The sequence below is a fragment of the Rana temporaria genome, chromosome 5, assembly GCF_905171775.1.
Source record: "Rana temporaria chromosome 5, aRanTem1.1, whole genome shotgun sequence".
Taxonomy (NCBI): domain Eukaryota; kingdom Metazoa; phylum Chordata; class Amphibia; order Anura; family Ranidae; genus Rana; species Rana temporaria.
The window spans coordinates 27,077,805-27,097,416 of record NC_053493.1 but is presented as its reverse complement, the minus strand read 5'-3'; the positions used below and the strand labels follow the sequence as shown (position 1 = coordinate 27,097,416).

The following is a 19,612-nucleotide window of genomic DNA, read 5'->3' as shown; positions in this document are numbered from 1 at the left end:
TTTTGGAAAGCACCCATAGTAATCAACATAAAAGAGTCATATATAAACAAAGCTTACGTGACACCCACTGAATGCATGTATGTTACGTTGTATACACGGGGCATGATTTTCCAATGAAATCAATGAAGTCAATACATGTTTTTAAACTTTACGGCGCAGCATGACGTCACGATACCGGGCAACATGGAAGCATTGTCTACGAGTCAACGATTCCTTAGAAGCTAGCAGAGACACGACTTGACATTTACAGACTACGCACCTAGGTGGTGCCAGGTCATGGCTTCACAGCTTCAAATGTAACTAGAAGGTCTAGCCAGCCTTCTGTTTTTTCAATGCTCACTCATCGGAAAAAAATTCTTCAACATGGCTAGGTAATCAAATGATGATTAAAAACAAACACGAGAAGCTGCCACTGTTTCCTTGTTTTGGGAAGAAAATTTCAAAGTTTATTAGCTTTAACAAATTAGACTCATTTGCTGGGCTGGTCATCGGGGATATAAAAACGAAGAGGCTGTCTGGAGATGTTCAGATACTCTTAAGGCTGGAAGCTGATCTGCTCTACAAAGGAGTAAGTACTGAATACGATGTTTAGGTGGCTTGTTGGCTTGATGATGGTTTTTGGATCCATCTTAAACTGTATCTATAGCCTAAGTTTTTTGGAAAGTTTAAAACCTTTGTCAGGTTTTTATTGCCTTTTTAGTCTCTACTTGGAGATTCACACTCTTTATTTGTCTCAATGGCCCAAATTTGGAGGAAATCCAGCATTTTACAAGTGTCCTCCCAATGGAGACACATGTTCCAATGACAACTGTCCAAAAGCAGATGTCCACTCACTCCTCAAAGGTTTCCTTTCATTTCCTTTTGTGACCCCAAAAGGTTTTTAAAACCGTTGTCAGGTTTTTAATGCTTTCTCTGTCTCCACTGTAATGCCCTGTACACACCCACCATCGGATATCTGATGGAATCTAAACCAATGGATTTTTTCATCAGATATCCGATGAAGCTGACTTTCATCAGTCTTGCCTACACACCATCGGTTTAAAAATCCGATCGTGTCCAACGCGGTGACGGTAAAACACTATGACGTGCTTCCGAGCATGCGTCGACTTGATTCTGAGCATGCGTGATTTTTGACCCATGGATTTCCCCACAGACGATCGTTTTTTTCTAGCGTTTTTTTTAACCATAAGAAAAATTTATAAACAGGTTCTATTTTTTTTTCACCAATGGGAAAAAAAAACGATGGGGCCCACACACGATCGGTTCTGTCCGATGAAAACGGTCCATCGGTCTGTTTTCATCAGGATGAACCGATCGTGTGTACAGGGCATAAGATTTACACTCTCTGTCCTGATGGCCCAAATTCTTGGGAAATCCAACATTTTACAGTTGTCCTTTAAAGGAGACAGCTGTCCCAAAAGACAACTGCCCAAAAGAAGAAGTCCATTCACTTTGAAGGTTTCCTTACATTTCCTGTTGTTTCCCCGAAAGGTTTTTAAAAAACGTTGTCAGGTTTTTAATGCTTTCTCTGTCTCCGCTGGAAGATTCACACTCTCCTGTCTGATGGCCTTTCACTTTGAAGGTTTCCTTTTCATTTCCTGTTGTGTCCCCAAAAGGTTTTTAAAAATGTTGTCAGGGTTTTTAATGATTTCTCTGTCTCCACGGGAAGAGTCATACTCTCCGTCTTGATGATCCATCATTTTACAGTGGTCATTTAAGACCTGTGCCAATGACAACTGTCCAGGAGTAGATGTCCACTCACTTTAAAGATTTCCTATCATTTCCTGTAGTGTGCCAAAAAGTTAAAAGGCTTTTAAAAACTTTGTCAGGTTTATAATGCTTTCTCTGTCACCACTGGAAGATTCACACTCTTTGTCCTGATGGCCCAAAATCTTGGGAAATCCAAAATGTTACAGTTGTCCTTGGGACACTGTCCAAAAGAAGAAGTCCGTTGTCCTCTGGTTAACCTATCGTGTGTACGAGGCTTAAAGGAGACACCTGTCCCCAAGGACAACTGTCCAAAAGAAAAAGTCCATTCACTTTGAAGGTTTCCTTTAATTTCCTGATGTGTCCCCAAAAGGTTTTTTAAAAACTTTGTGAGGTTTTTAATGCCTTCTCTGTCTTCCACTGGAAGATTCACTCTCTCTGTCCTGATGGCCCAAAATGGTTGGGAAATCCATCAGTTTACAGTGGTCCTTTAACACCTGTGCCAATGATAACTGTCCAGGAGTTGATGTCTACTCACTTCAAAGATTTCCTATCATTTCCTGTAGTGTGCCCAAAAAGTTAAAAGGTTTTTAAAAACTTTGTCAGGTTTTTATGCTTTCTCTGTCACCACTGCAGATTCACACTCTCTGTCCCGATGGCCCAAATCTTGGGAAATCCAACATTTTTACAGTTGTCCTCTAGGGCCTCATACACACGATAGGTTAACCAGAGGACAATGGTCTGAAGGACCGTTTTATCGGTTCAAAACCGATCGTGTGTGGCCCCATAGGTTATTAAACCATAGGTTAAAAAAAAGCCAACTTGCTTTAAAATATAACCGATGGATCCTAATCGATAGGTCAAAACCGATCGTTAGTAGGCACGACCATCGGTTAAAAGTCCATGCATGCTCAGAATCAAGTCGACGCATGCTTGAAAGATTGAACTTCATTTTTTCAGCACGTCGTTTTGTGTTTACGTCACCGCGTTCTGACATGATCGTTATTTAACCTATGGTGTGTAGGCGTGACGGACCATTAGGTCAGAGTTCATCGGTTAACCTATGACAACGGTCCTTCAGATTGGTTAACCTATCGTGTGTACGAGGCTTAAAGGAGACACCTGTCCCAAGACAACTGTCCAAAAGAAGAAGTCCATTCACTTTGAAGGTTTCCTTTCATTTCCTTTTGTGTCCCCAAAAGGTTTTTAAAAACGTTGCCAGGTTTTTAATGCTTTCTCTGTCTCCACTGGAAGATTCACTTTCTCTGTCCTGATGGCCCAAAATGTTGGGAAATCATCATTTTACAGTGTCCTTTAACACCTGTGCCAATGATAACTGTCCAGGAGTTGATGTCTACTCACTTCAAAGATTTACAATCATTTCCTGTAGTGTGCCCAAAAAGTTAAAAGTTTTTAAAAACGTTCTCAGGTTTTTATGCTTTCTCTGTTTCCACTGAAGATTCACACTCTCTGTCCTGATGGCCCAAAATCTTGGGAAATCCAACATTTTACTGTTGTCCTCTAAAGGAGGCATCTGCCCCAAGGACAACTATCCAAAAGAAGAAGTGAAGGTTTCCCTTCATTTCCTGTTTGTTTCCCCAAAAGGTTTTTAAAACTTTCTAGGGTTTTAATGCTTTTCTGTCTCCACTGGAAGATTCACACTCTCTGTCCTGATGGCCCAAAATGTTGGGAAATCCTACAGTTTACAGTTGTAGTCCAATAGAGACATTTTGGGGCAATGAAACTGTCCAAGATATGACGTCCACTCACTTCAAAGATTTCTTCTCATTTCCTTTTGTATCCCCAAAAGGTAAAAATCAGTACAATGGAACACGGAAAGAAATAAAAAGTGACTTTGTTTTTAACCATGCTATCCAAATGGTTTAAAATGATTTGGCTGCATATAGCTTTAAACTGATCCTGTCAGGAATTTGGTATCTTCAGTGAAAGCTTATTTGAATTGCAAGCTTTGTGTTCTAATCCTGGATTTATTAATTATGCAACACTGTAAGGTCAGAGACGCTGTAATCATATTATTACTTCACCAAAAAAGTCAGCTTTAACAGCTTTCACATTTCTGTACCATACTTTCACTTTACGGAAATGTGTTAAGCCCTGTACACACGGCCAGGAATCCGTTTGTTTGAAAACCCGTCAGTTTCCCCTACTGGATTCCTGCCAAGCTTCCCTGAAAAGCCATGTATACACGGCCACACAAAAGACCCGCCGTTCTTTTGAATGGCAAGAATGCGGTGACGTCAAAGACTACGACGAGCCGGCTAAATAACGCTCTATGCTACCGCGCGTACATCGAATTGTTTATCAAGCATGCTGGTTTATTTCCCCTTCAGGTAAGCATACAGACGACCGGTTTTCTCGGCAGGTTCTCTATTTTTTTCCGGCAGTTTCCCTGTCAGGAAAACTGCTAGGAGCATACCACACGGCTGGGATTCCCGGCCAAAAGCTCTCCTGGCAGTTTTCCTGCCAGGAAAACCGGTCGTGTGTATGAGGCTTGACACATGAATGTATGATCACCTGGTTGTATAAAAGCCTGAAATAATGTAGGAAACACTTTTACTTTTTACCCTCAGTGAGCTTCTAACTTTATGGGCTCTCTGCTTGTGCTGCACTGTTATCTGTTGAACTGTTCTCAATTCTCTCAGTTGACCAGCCGTCCCCAGGGCCCGGGGGGGGGGGGGGGGGGGGGGGGTTGGCGGACGAGATGGGATATTCATGGGTGGGATATTCATGGAGTCAGCACCCCTATACACCACAACCCCACTTTACAGCACAACCCCCCTTATATCAGTGTCCTCAGTTCCCCTTCACATCACAGCCCCTCTTTACAGTGCAAAAATTGTGGAAATGTACTGCGCAGGTCTAAGTGAGTCAAGAATTAATGAGTGATAAATAGTGCAAATTATCTCTACAAATTAATGAAAATCAAAACGAATATGAATGCTGCTGCAGCAGAAATGTCAGATAAAACAGTAATTGGATGGTATGCTGCGCTGTGTGAACTGATTAATCAATATAATGATTGATATTGATGAATATAACATGTGCATACATGATTAATGCATGTGAAACCACATAAAATTCAAAACGAATTATAATCAAGTTCATATGACATAAAAAGTGACAAATGTGCACATGAAAACACCTGTGCTAACCACAAATAGTGGTAAATATTTAAAAGTTCATATGGTGTTGATTTCCCATGTACTTCCTAGGTAAATCAGAATCAAAAGTAAGTGCCAAGAATATCCCAGGAAACCTTGTCTGTTAGCAGGATAGAAGAAAGCCTCCACCTCCTTTTTCAAATCTGCTTACCGACTTGATTTGATCTCTAATGAGATCACATACGCGTCTGGCTCGATAGCCTTGCTGTTTCCTAGAGATTCCTGTGTGTAGTCTCCACCTTTATATCCACAAATGGGTCTCAAGCAAGTCACCCCGCTATAGGTAGCCCAGGAGGAAAAGACAGATGCCAACATAGAGTAGTACCGTTTAAAAAACAATTTAATAAGATACTGGTTGCACTTAGGCTTCATTTCCACTGACGTTTTTACAGCCACTTTTCTGAGCGTTTTTTACAGCCTGTCCATGTTATTCTATGGCATCATGCACACATAGGCTTTTTTGAGCTGCAAATGGCATAGGCGTTTTTGAGCTGTAAAAAAAACGCGGGACCCGGGTGTTCTGTGGCTCCAGCAATAGAGCTGTAAAAACGCCAGACATTAAAAAACGCTCAAAAACGCTCAAAACGCACAAAAACGCTCAAAAACGCTACCGCGTTGGACAGGCGTTTTTAAGCTGTAAAAAAGGCTAACACAAGTGGCTGTAAAAACGCTAGTGGAAATGAAGCCTTACAGTTAAGTGGAATAAAATAAGCGTGTAGATAATAGATAGCCGGCCGGCTATCACAATCCGCCCGTCCTTCCGGATGGTCTGAAGGTAAACAATAATGACGTCAGCACGCCCTTTACAGAGCAGTCCCCTTTACCTCGCAGTGTCCACTTTAAATTACTGTGCCCCTTTACAGTGCAGTCTCCTTTACATCACTGTGCCCCCTTTACGTTAATGTACAGGGACTTCTCTGTAAAGGGGGCACTATGATGTAAAGGGGACAGCTCTGTAGAGGGGACACTGTAATGTAAAGGGGTCACTGTTATGTAAAGGGGACTGCACTGTAGAGGGGCACAGTAATTTAAAGTGGACACTGCGAGGTAAAGGGGACTGCTCTGTAAAGGGCGCACTGTAATGTAAAGGGATGCTGTGATGTAAAGGGGGGCACTGTGATATAAAGGGGATGGTACTGTGATATAAAATGGCCTGCACTGTAAGGGGGCGCCCATTTCGCATGCATGCATTTTTCAAGTCACAGGAAAGTTGGCAACCAGGCATTTTTAAGCCCCATAAGGGTGGTGGGCAGTGGCAGAGCTAAAGGGAGAATTACCAGTTAACCTATCAGTGCCCTTTCCATATCATATAACACATTTTATAGTAGTACCTTTGATTAACCACAATTGTTTGGAAAGCTGAGTAAAATTTCGCTTGCCACAACCAGGACTGATTACTGCCAGACCTGTTGAATCAAGAAATCACATAAACAGAAGCGTCTGACAAAGTGAAGCACACTAACAGATCAACAAATAGCCACACATCATGCCAAAATCGAAAAACATTTAAGAACAGATTAGAACAAAGTAATGTACATGTATTGTTCTAGGGAGGGTTTCAAGGCCATTTGTAAGGCTTTGAACCATGGGCAGAGTCGTTATCCAGAAATGGAGATAACTTGGAACAGTGGTGAACCTTCCCAGTAGTGGCCGGCCTATGAAAAATTCTCCACGAGCAGGACGACGACTCATCCAGGAGGTCATAAAAGAACCCAGAAGAACATCTAAAGAACTGCAAGCCTCACTTGCCTCCAGTAAGATCCGTGTTCATTATTCAACAATAAGAAAGAGACTGGGCAAAAATGGCCTCCGTGGGAGAGTTCCAAGGCCAAAGCCACTGCTGACCAAAAAGAACACAAAGACTCATCTCACATTTACCAAAAAACATCTTGATTTTCCCCAAGACTTTTAGGCAAATATTCTGTGGACTGATGAGACCAAAAAAATTACTTTTGGAAGGTGTGCGTCCCGTTACATCTGGCATAAAACGAATACAGTATTTCATAACAAGAACATCATACCAACAGTCGGACATGGTGGTGGTAGCGTGATGGTCCGAGGGCTGCTTTGCAGCTTCAGGAGCTGGACAACTTACCATAATTGATAGTAATTGATTTTCTACCAGAAAATCCTGAAGGAGAATGTCCGGTCATCAGTTCGTGACCTCAAGCTCAAGTGCACTTGGGTTATGCAGCAGGACAATGACCCAAAACACAACAACAAGTCCACCTCCAAATGGTTCAAACAAAGCAAAATGTGGCCTTGTCAAAACTTAAATCAGATTGAGATGCTGTATCATGACCTTACACAGGAAAAATACACGCTGTTTATAGAATCCTATGAATAATTCTACTCCACTGAAACAACTAGAAAGTTAAGAAATATTTTAATAAAAAAAGTTTAATAATTTTTTGGTACGCTGTGTGAACATATAAGAAGCATATGATTTCTCAAAATTGGCTGCAAAGGTGGAAATGCACTTTAACCAGTTAAGGACCGCCGCACGACTAAATACGTCAGCAGAATGGCACGGCTGGGCATATGGACATACAGGTACATCCCCTTTAAGAAGCCCAGCCGTGGGTCGCGAGCGCGCCGCCGCCGGCCCGCTCGCGCCACGTTCCTGAGCTCTGTGACCGCGTTTGGGGGACCCGCGGACCCGATCGCCGCCGGTGTCCCACCATCAGGTCACAGAGCTGAAGAATGGGGAGAGGTAAGTGTAAACAAACCTCTCCCCATGCTTCCTAGTGAGCCTGTCACTGATCGTCTGTTCCCTGTCATATGGAACGACGATCAGTGACATCACACGCCCAGCCACGCCCCCTACATTAAGAAACACACATTAAGGAACACTTACCCCTTTAGCCCCCCCTACAGGTTAACCCCTTCACTGCCAGTGTCATATTCACAGTAATCGGTGCATTTTTATAGCACTGATCGCTGTAAAAAATGTGAATGGTTTCAAAATAGTGTCAAAATTGCTGATCGCCGCCATTACCTACTAGTAAAAAAATACATTATTAATAAAAAATGTCATAAAACTATCCCCTATTTTGTAGACGCTATAACTTGCGCAAACCAATCAATAAACGCTTATTGCGATTGTTTCTGACCAAAAATATGTAGAAGAATACGTATCGTCCTAAACTGAAGGAAAAATTTTTTTTTTTATATATATATATTTTTGGGGGATATTTATTAAAACAAAAAGTAAAAAATATTGAATTTTTTATCAAAATTGTTGCTCTATTTTAGTTTATAGCGCAAACAATAAAAACCGCAGAGGTGATCAAATTTCACCAAAAAAAAAGCTCTATTTGTGGGAAAAAAAGGACGCCAATTTTGTTTGGGAGCCACGTCGCACAAACGGCACAATTGTCAGTTGAAGCAAGGCAGTGCCGAAACGCAAAAGGGGCCTGGTTCTTTTAGCTGCATAATGGTCCAGGGCTTAAGTGGTTAAGCTCCTTGTTTTGTAGTGGCCTTTTAAACTTGTTCGGGCTGCACAAAGCCCCTTTTACTGGTACTAAGGGCCTAATCCTCAAAAGAGATACGACGGAGTAACTGCTGTTACTCCGTCGTATCCCTGGTCCTAACTATGGAACTGATCCACAGAATCAGTTCCCATAGTAAGGACCGAAGATCCGACATGTTGTAATTGAATTACACTGTCGGATCTTAGGATGCAGTACCGCATCCGCCGCTGGGGGCATTTCGCATCGAAATGCCGCCTCGGGTATGCAAATTAGGACTTACGGAGATCCACAAAGCTTTTCAGCTTCGTTTTTTCTCCGTAAGTTTTATTTTGGCAAAACGCAAAATTAGGGCTGCTTTTACAAAGTGTAAACTGTTTACACCTGTAAAAACAGACCTTTCTTGCTAGCGACGCGATTTTTTTTTATTTAAAATTTTTTTTTTGGCGCCGTATCTTTTTTTTTACCCGACGCAACTTTATTGTCCCGTCGCAATCCACAAAGCCCGACGTAACGTAATTTCGCGATATGCACGTCGGGAAAATGACGTGACAAGCATGGCGGCAGTACGGCCTGCGCCGGGAGCGCGCCTCATTTAAATGGGAATTGCCCCCTGGAGAAGAGGAAACGCCTTGCGCCGGCCGGATTTAAGTTACACCGCTCAAAATTTCTAGATAAGTGCTTTGTGGATCGGGCACTTAGGTAGAAATTTTGCGGCGGTGTAACTTAAATTAGGAAAAATTACGTTACGGCCCCGCTGGGCTGAGGATTTGGCCCTAAGGCCCTTTCACACTGGGGCATTTTTCATGCGCTTTAGCGTTAAAAAAAGCGCCTGTAAAACGCCTAAAAGAAGCTGCATCTGCAATCCCAATGTGAAAGCTCGAGTGCTTTTCACACTAAAGCGCCTGAAAAACACCCCAGTGTGAAAGTGGTCTTAGCGGTTAATAAAAAAGCGCCTGAAAGAAGCTGCATCTGCAATCCCAATGTGAAAGCCTGAGTGCTTTCACACTGAGGTGCTGAGCTGGCAGGGCGTCAAAAAAAGTCCTGCATGCAGCTTAAAGGACTGAAACCCTTAGGTTATAGAGTCATGATCCTGAAATCAACCCCAATCAGAGCACTTTCTACATAGGGTTGAAGGTTCTCCCTGAGTTTGATGGTCTTCCTCCAAGTACTGGAGGTTACTAATTGTTCCCAAGATACAGAATTAACGTATTTGGCTTATGATCAGATTGGCACTAGAGTGTGTGACTACGGAAGTGTGAGTTCCTTTGGGGACAGCGGCTGATGTCATTGGTTCTACGCGCTTTGTAAAAAGCTGTGTAATAACTGGCACTATATAAGTATGACAGATAAATAAATAACCACAATCGTTCTGCTTTTAAGGAGCAACGCTGCTAACCCTGGGAAGGAGAAGACCAGTATTCCAATATGAACCTCGTAGTAGCATGTCTAGTGTTCTTCCTCTCCGCGACACAGTTACTGGCGGAGGATATGGAGTGGACCGAAAGCAACTTTTGGCCAGAAAGTGAATTAAATCAGGTAAGACTTCCGGGATACTTCTATGGACATCTGAGTGTAAAGGTCTGCCCGTTCTTTGATGACCAGGGCGTTGTTTAACTTAAATTTTAAAGTTTTACTTCAGACAGGTATAACAGACACAGCGCCTTACATTACATTATTCAATGTATTTTTGATATGTAACTGGTGTCCTCACTACCAGAATTTGACTTGGTGTCATCCTCTGTACAGAAGAGCTCATATAGGGGCAGGGAGAAGCAGCATAAGGCATCAATCAGCTGTGCTTCAGTGCTTATGTGCTAACAAGGAGCATGTAGGAGCATGTAGGAGGAGAGATCATAGTGACAGAGAGATGAGCTCATCAGTCTGCTGCTTCTCCTTTCACTGTACAGTCACAGCCTGGGGGGAGGGACAAGATCTGTATGTATTACTGAACTGCAGCAGGCAAAAATCACTTCTTAGCCCTATGGGATACAGCTGTGCCATGTAGAAGAGCGGTATGAATCTCAGAATCGAAGGTACGGAAATACAAATCATTTGGCAAGTAGAACAGAGTTTAATGGTACTGCCCAGGGGCCCCGGTACATGGGGGAGCCCACAATAATCTTGCATTACATCATACTTGCCAACTGTCCTGAATTTGCTGGGACAGTCATGATTTTTACTAAATGGTCGTGCCCCAGGAATCGTCCCAGAACCTATACCGTGCCCTCCTGATCCCAGTATTGTGCCCTCCCAGGGATGGACTGGCCATTGGGACTACAGGGAGTTTCCTGGTGGGCCGATGGCTCAGTGGACCGGCTTCAGTGACAGGGGACTGCCCCCCCTCCGCTCCTCTGTCTCTCCCTTCCCGCAGAGCTCACCTCCTCTCCCTCCCCGCAGCGCTCACCTGGGGGGAACAGAGAAGCAGGGGAGGACCAGAGGAGCAGGGGGGATGACAGAGGAGCATGGGGGAGGGGACAGAAAGCTGACTCAACAGCTATGGCCTGGGAGATTCTCACTTCTGCCCAATCTTGTCCCATAATGGGGGAGCCCCAAACTGATTCTTTGCCCGGGTGAAATAATGTCTAGCTTCCCCACTGGTACTGCCTATAAGAGTACCAGTACCAGCCGTTCTACTCTAATGAAGTAGAACGGCTAGTGGCTAGTGAAAAGGGAGAGGCGGCTTGGGTGGCCGGGGGGGGCGTTAGTTGTTTGGCTGCCATGGGAGAGACCTGTCAAAGTGGGCCAGTCTGGATGAAGTCCAGGGCCAAATTTTTGTCCCAGTCCAGCCCTGTGCCCTCCTGACCCCCTCTGTACTGTACCTTTTGCATTCCCCCCTGTACTGTGCCCTTTGTGTTGATTAGTCTTTGATTAATAGAATGTTTTTCTTTTGTAAAATCAATTTTATTGAAAGTACTAATGAATATATGTTTAATTCTATCAACTATATGTACTTTATTTCTTGAAAATAGGTGTGTAAATTGGGGCAAGCTGGTAGGGGCCCCAGTGCATTACTTTGCCCGGGGGCTTATGATGCGTTTAAAGCGGAGCTCCACCCTAAAGTGGAACTTCTGCTCATTGGATTCCTCCCCACCTCCGTTGCCACAATTGGCACCTTTCGGGGGGAGGGGGGCAGGATACCTGTCAAAGACAAAGACAGGTATCCTTTCCCACTTCCGGGAGTCCGGCCGTGACGTCACCGCGGGGCTCCCTCCTCCTCCTCCCCTGGCCGCCAGGCTAATAGGAGAGAGGAGCAGGCCTCGTGCATGTGCAGTAGGGTTCCCGGCATGAACTTGAAAGGCTACATTGCCGGGTTCCCTTACCCACAATGGAGGCGGCAGTGTAGCCTTTCGGCTTCACGTCGGGAACCTTTTGCTGACATCTCTGGACTCCAGGACAGGTAAGTGTCCATTTATTAAAAGCCAGCAGCTGCAGTATGTGTAGCTGCTGGCTTTTAATCTTTTTTTTCCCCGAACCTCCTCTTTAAGACAGCCCTGGGTGTGGCATTTCTACCCAGAATTAGGGTCACGCATACATCCACAACTCCTTGAGCGATGAGCACTACACTGATATATAAAACTTCTAAAAAGGTTGACCCCCATTGCTCCCAAACCAGAGTTTTGACCAGGGGCCCATGATGCTATTGAAGCGGAGGTTCACCCAAATAACATCTATATCAGACCAACTTCTTTATACTTCTAACATGTACATGTGGTGTCCCAGTACAGGTATTTGCTGTAGGCCCTGTCAGATTGAGGCCTTCGGCTTGTGGGGTCTCCCCTGCAGGGACTCAGCTAGTTATGATGTGATTTATACTGTTATGGTTCATAATATGTTTATTAGGTGTGTATAGCTTTAAGAGGTTTAGTCAGCCATCTCATGTTCAGTCAGAGTGTATTACCATCTCATGTTCAGTCAGAGTGTATTAGAGTCGGGAGGACTAAGTGCTAGACAAGACCTTATTGTGTTGTGTTATACTACAGGTCAGTCTCTATGATCCACAGCTCTCAACCAATGGGCTTCAGTCTCATCAGGCCCTTATAAGGGATTGTATTTCCTGTTTAAGCCAGTCTAGACTACACACAGTTCCTGGCAGAGCAGAGCAAAACACAGTCAGAGAAGCAGTGCAGGCCAGAAGCCTCCAGTTCAGGAGAAAATACAGCAAAGAGTGGAGTATCCCTAAACATTACAGAACCAGTACTTCAGCTCATTTATCGGATCAATCCGTTATTCCGGCGAAAAAGCCTCAAGTCTACCGACACTTCAGTAAGTGTATCTATTTTTTCAGCCTAGTTAAGCATAGGCCCTGAATTACTAATCCGGCCTCAGCAGCCGAGTATATATATGATCAGCTAAGCTCAAGCATTATCAGCCGTGTGATCCTCTAGAGCAGTGGTTCTCAACCTGGGGGTCAGGACCCCCTCGGGGGTCAAATGATGATTTGCCAGGGGTCACCAAATCCTGGGTGGTTCCTGAAGCCTTTACCACTCTCCCAGCCTTTGTTGAGGCTACCCAGCAGGGCTGTCTCTGATGCCTGTGGCCACCCAGCTGGGCTGTTCCTAAAGCCCATGGCATCCAACTCAACCTCTTTGCAGCTGCCCATTCAGTTCATGGCATGCCTGGGGGCAGAGACAAAAGGTCAGCTGACTGCTGAGGATTGTTTGGTGGGAGGGGCTGGAGGAGACCCTATCTCCTGATTTCAGCATGGGTGTCACTGCTACGAGACACCACAAAGTCGGAGACACAGTGGGTAACACTACCTGTGATTATAGTTGCCATTAAAATTCCCCACTACAGTTCTCAGATCAGTAGATGACCTTGATCAAGAGCACCTAAGTTGGCTGATCAGAACTCCCCCCCAGCACTCATCCCATTCCCCCCCACCAATGAGTAAGAGAAGGAATAAGAGAAAAAACAAGAAAGACGGCTAGAGAGAGGGATGGGGGAAAAAAAAAGAAGAAATTAGGATAGCGAGAGAAAAAAGGGAAAGGAGAACAAAGAGAGTGAGTGGTAAATCCTAAAATGTACCATATGAGGTTTTACTACTGTCATGCCCCGTACACACGATCACTTTTTGTCATGAAAGAAAATGACATTTTTCATCATGAAAAAAAACAAAGTTTTTCCAACTTCATCAGAAAAATTATGAACAAAGCGCGGTGACGTACAACACGTACGAGGGCACTCTAAAGGGGAAGTTCTATTCGCCTTTTGGCTGCCTTTAGCTGGTTACTTGTTAGTAAAAGACGATTCACGCTTTTTTGTCTGTTACAGCGTGATGAATGTGCTTACTCCATTATGAATGGTAGTTTTACCTGAACGAGCGCTCCCATCTCATAACTTGCTTCTGGGCATGCGCGGGTTTAAAACGTCGTTTTAGCCCACATACGATCATTTTTAACAACACAAAATTTTTTTTTTTAAAAAATGACATAAAAAATTGAAGCATGTTTGAATTTTTTTTTGTCGTTTTTCAGAAGACGGAAAATGATGTGAAGCCCACACACGATCATTTTAAATGACGTTTTGTAAAAATGTCATTTTATTTCATACCGAAAAATGACCGTGTGTACGGGGGTAGTGGAGGGGACTCAGGGAGTGCTAAATGTCCGTGGGTTAGGGGCGCAAATTACTTGTTTCGCCTTGGGTGCTGACAACCAACGCTACGAAAATGATTTTACTGTAATGCCGCTTACACACAACCATTTTTAATGACGAGAAAAAAAAAATGTAAATTGGTCAATAAAAACGATTGTGTGTACTTCCCAGACTTGAAAAATGTCCATTAAAAATTTAGAACATGCTCTAATTTTTCTCGTCTTTAACGTCGTCGTTTTTCACGTGGTAAAAAACGGTCGTGTGTAGGCTTTAACGACAGGAAAAAAATGAACGTGCTCAGAAGCAGGTTATGAGAAGGGAAATTTGCATACTCAGCCCAAAGGGTGTCGCCAATCAAATGGAACTTCCCCTTTATAGTGCCGTTGTACGTCATCTCGTTTTTTTTCACGATCGTGTGTATGCAAGGTAAGCTTGACAAGAATCACGTCGAGGAAAAACGTTGTTTTTTTCCATGACATTAAAAACGGTCGTGTGTACGTATCATTAGGGGTCCCCACAACTTTGAAAATTTTATCAAGGGGTCACGGCACTAAAAGGTTGAGAACCACTGCTCTAGAGACTGCCTGCAGAACATTTTGACACTCTGTTTAAACGCTGTGAAGATTTTGACACCTGCCTTCATGCCAGTAAAGCCTTCGTTGTTTTAACCCCTGTTGTGGACTGTGTTATTACCATCCTAACTAGCGGGAATACGGAGGCCCCCGGAGCTGTAGTTTCCCGGGGTATTCCAAGACTACAGTGGCGTCACGTGACAGAGAGGGTTAATACCATCTGGCCCTCACTAAGGGTTAATACCACCTGACCCTGGGCTCCTAGCCCCAAGAACCAAGTAGCTAACCATCAAGCGCATGTGTGTGGCCGTGGGGCTCACCCTCCCCGGTCACCACATACAGTCCGCATTTTTTTTTTTTCTATGCTGTACATACCGTATAATCTATATTTGCAATCTGGCTTCCGGGTACTTCTCCCCGCGGGAGTAGGCGTTTCTATGCTGAGGAGGAATGTCCTCTGGGAGGTCGCCCAGATGATTGACATCCTTTCAGAAAAAGTTCCCCCCGGTGCATAAGGCCCCGCCCCCCGTATTGCGTAGGTGCGTCACGAGTCACGGCGTTTCCGAAAGAAGCCGAACATGAAGAAGCTCTATACGGCGCCTGCGCAGTCAGCTCTACACGGCTCCTAGTCGGTGCGCAGGTACCATATAGAGCCGACTCGCAGCTCTGCATGTTCGGCTTCTTTCGGATTTGCTGTGACTCGTGACGTGCCTACGCACACTTTGACACCGTTTATCATTTTGCAAAGTCCTTCTAGCTCCGTCCACATTCCCAAAAGGACAATATTAACCAATTTAGTAAATCCATCATATTGCCCCTCCCTTTAGAATGTAAGCTCTACGAGCCAGGCCCTCCTGTACCTTTTGTATTGAACTGTACTGTAATTGTGCTGCCCCCCCCCTATACATTGTAAAGCACTGTGTAAACTATTGGCGCTATATAAATCGTGTATAATAATAATAATAATTTATCAAAGTCCCCAGAGACAGTATCCTGGGTAACAGGCCTATGTACACCACTTAAAAGAGAAGAATGTTTTTTTATTCATACTGTCCCCCGCTGGCTCTAACCCTGAGAACCGAACGATCAAACAACGCAGATAGAGCACTTCTTATGGCTTTGTGAACAGAGAGCTGGTGACTGTCAGTCACCGACTCTCTGCTCTGCCCCTCCCCTTCCGAGCTCACTGGAGTGCTGGGCTGTGGAGGGGGCGGGAACTTCCGGTTCAGGCTCTCAGCGACTCGCTGGGAGGCTGAGCTGGGTGCCATTTCAGGGTTTTGGGCGGATCCCGACCATAGGCTGTGATCATTCCCGAGCCTGGACTGGCTTTGTGACATCAGCCGACAGTGGGCTTTGGGCCCCACAAAAATGACAGGGCCCAGGGCAGCTTCCCCTTTTGCCCTGCCTTAAAGATGGCCCTAGCTCAGTTTTCTTTGTCACCACTATAGTGGTTTCCATGTCCTCTTGTTCCCAGGCCAATGCTTCCACCACCACAATAATGAAGGTTGGGACTTCACCCATCCTTGCAGGGCCCACCACATGAAACCAGCACTCCCGTCTTATGAATTGGTCCTGTGATAGCTTGTTCAGAGCGCCTATATCAGCACACTCCTGTCCTTTTTTTTGAGCAGCTTCCATCATTTCTGCATGGCTACCACAAATTGAGTAAGAATTTGCTGTCTGAAAAAGAAAAATCGGCATCTTAGCTCAGTCAGAATGATAGGTGTCCCTCATTCCCATCTCAAAAAGTTGGGAAGTATGCTATTTGTGGGGAAAAATAGGACAAAAATGTTATTTGCGTACAGCGTGGCATGACCGTGCAATTGTCAATTAAGTTAACGCTGTGCTGTATCGCAAAAAAATGGCCTGTTCATGAAGGGGGGTAAATCTTCCAGATGGCAGTGGTTAAAGGGCTTGTAAAGGTACAAATTTTTTCCTCTAAATAGCTTCCTTTACCTAAGGCGCGTCACGCATCCTGAAAATAGCCAGACTGGGACTCGGCTATATACGGCGCCTGCGCACAGACTAGGAGCTGACTGCGCAGGCGCCGTATATAGCCGAGTCTCAGTTCGGCTTTTTTCGGAACGCGTGACGCGCCTTAGCCGCACATCAACCATCTACGCCTCTTCATAGGAACGCCTATTCCCCGTGGGAGTGTGAAAAGAAAAAGAACGATTAAACGGTATGTACAGCGGAAAAAAAAAAACAGCATATTGTACATGTCGGCAGTATGCTGGATGGAATGGTATATAATTGTTTTAGGGTGAACCTCCGCTTTAATTGTTGCTACTGCCCTGCAATCTCCCTCCCCATGAAAATGTTCTTCTGTTCGGTTCCATTTTGCTTGTGGGCAGCGTGAAGCCCACAAGCAAATGCTTACGGGAAGCGGTGAATGCGGATCACGTGACGAATAAAATCACGCGATATTTGCTGTTTATGCCTTCGGAGTCGTCTCCTGGGAAGCGTGACGCTGTGCTCCCAGGAGACACTGGGGCGCAGGGAGATGAAGCGACACGCCCCCTCCCGTGGGAAGAGAACCAGGAAGTGCCAGCTACAGACTCCAGATCTAAGGTACTGGAATGATATTTCAAAGTATGGATAGCGATCAGTTTATATACACACTCAGATAGTCCGATTAACCACTTAAAGTGGAGGTTCACCCGGAAATTACAATTTTTAACATTAGATTGAGGCTCATTTTGTCAAGGGGAATCGGGTAGTTTTTTTAAAAAACTAAGCAGTACTTACTGTTTTAGAGAGCGATCTTCTCCGCCACTTTCGGGTATGGGCTGCGGGACTGAGCGTTCCTATTTGATTGACAGGCTTTTGACAGGCTTCCGACGGTCGCATCTATCGCGTCGCGATTTTCCGAAAGTAGCCGAACGTCGGTGCGCAGGCGCCGTATAGAGCCGCACCGACTTTCGGCTGCTTTCGGAAAATCGTCACGCGAAGCCTGTCAATCAAATAGGAACGCCCAGTCCCTCAGCCCATACCCGGAAGTGGCGGAGAAGATCGCTCTCTAAAACAGTAAGTACTGCTTAGTTTTTTAAAAAAACTACCCGATTCCCCTTCACAAAATGAGCCTCAATCTAATGTTAAAAATTGTTTTTAGGGTGAACTCCCGCTTTAAGGACCGCCTAACGCCGATATACGTTGGCAGAATGGCACGGCTGGGCACAATCACGTACCTGTACGTGATTGTATAATGCCCAGCCGTGGGTCGTGGGCGTACGCCTGCGGCGCGCACCCGCGACCCGGTCCAAAGCTCTGTGACCGTGGGACTCACGGACCCAATTGCCGCTGGAGTCCCACGATCGGTCCCCGGAGCTGAAGAACGAGGAGAGCTGTGTGTAAACACAGCTTCCCCATTCTTCACTGTGGCGCTGTCATCGATCATGTGATCCCTTATATAGGGAATCACAATTGATGACGTCACACCTACAGCCACACCCCCCTACAGTTAGAAACACAGATGAGGTCACACATAACCCCATCAGCGCCCCCTAGTGGTTAACTCCCAAACTGCAATTGTTATTTTCACAGTAAACAATGCATTTTAAATGCATTTTTTGCTGTGAAAATGACAATGGTCCCAAAAATGTTATAACATTTTCCGAAGTGTCCGCCAAAATGTCGCAGTCACGAAAAAAATCGCTGATCGCCGCCATTAGTAGTGAAAATGTTTTTTTTATATAAAAATGCAATAAAACTATCCCCTATTTTGTAAACGCTATACATTTTGCGCAAACCAATCGATAAACCCTTATTGTGATTTTTTTTTACCAAAAATGGGTAGAAGAATACGTATCGACCTAAACTGAGGAAAAAATAGTTTTTTTATATATTTTTGGGTGATACTTATTTTAGCAAAAAGTAAAAAATATTGAATTTTTTTCAAAATTGTCGCTCTATTTTTGCTTATAGCGCAAAAACTAAAAACTGCAGAGGTGATCAAATGCCACCAAAAGAAAGCTCTATTTGTGGGGAAAAAAAGACGCCAATTTTGTTTGGGAGCCACGTCGCACGCCCGCGCAATTGTCAGTTAAAGCAACGCAGTGCCGAATCGCAAAAAGTGCTCTGGTCCTTGACCAGCAATATGGTCCGGGGGTTAAGTGGTTAAGGGGGAGCAGTTGGGGAAACAGTTAAAAAAGTACCTCAGCCATGTGTTTTTTTTTTTTTTACCACCCCCCAACCACAAGTGTAAAGGAGCCCTTAGCTAACTTGATGCCATTGAGAGACAAAAGAATAAAATCGGGGCAATGCGGTGATGATAATGAAGTCTTGATTACCATGAAGAACGGATTGAAGAAGATGCAATTGACAGGAATTATCAGGAGACCGGGATGAGTAGGAGAGGCCGGGTGAGGAATCCATTAAGCCTAATGAGCTAATGTTTATTTCATCTCGCTCTCTCTCTCTCAGCCTAAGCAGAATATACTTGAATTAAACACATTCTGTTTGGCGCTGGGAAATATCACAATAGAAGAAAGGAATTTAAAGAAACCTTTCTTTTCCCCCGTGACATGTGAGGTTGAGCGCTTCTCAGAAAACGCTGCGAGACGTGCGGAAGTGCTTTGTGATCGCCGCCATCCCTCCCGCACGTGTTGACAAATTAGAATTCATTTTTCATTAAACATGATGGACCGAATTGCTGGGAATCTGTGAGTGTTTGTTTTTCAGGGTTCTTGCCAGTCTGTACAAATGTGTGATTTTCAGACAAGCTAAAAAATATATATATTTGCTCATTTCAATAAATTGCTAATATTAAAGCCCAACTCCAGAAACAAAAACAAAAAACAACGTCCCCCGACCCACACCGGGACCCTCAAGGGTTGGATGGTCATTAACCACTTGGGATCCGCGCTATGGACGAAAGACGTCCACAGCGCGGCTCTCAAGTGCCGGGTGGACGTCCCTGGACGTCCTGTTGTTGTGATTCCCCGTGCGCGCCGATGGGGGCGCGCTGCGGGGAAACAACGTGCCCGGCGCATCGCTCGGGAGCTGATGCCTGTGTCTGGTGGCTGTGATGTCCGCCAAACACCCGCGATCGTCGGTGACACAGCAGGGACGTGGAGCTCTGTGT

The 19,612-nt window shown here is 44.7% G+C and overlaps 1 protein-coding gene across 1 annotated transcript in view; it reads left to right on the top strand.

Annotated features, from left to right (window-relative positions):
- Positions 1-464: 464 nt before the first annotated feature.
- LOC120939571 (protachykinin-1-like) overlaps positions 465-19,612 on the top strand; it is a 53,892-nt gene continuing 34,744 nt past the window's right edge. Inside the window, exons 1-2 of the mRNA XM_040351977.1 lie at positions 465-568; positions 9,743-9,898. Of these exons, the coding sequence (XP_040207911.1) occupies positions 9,788-9,898 (111 nt within the window). The 5' untranslated portion in view covers positions 465-568; positions 9,743-9,787. The remainder of the gene's footprint in view (positions 569-9,742; positions 9,899-19,612) is intronic.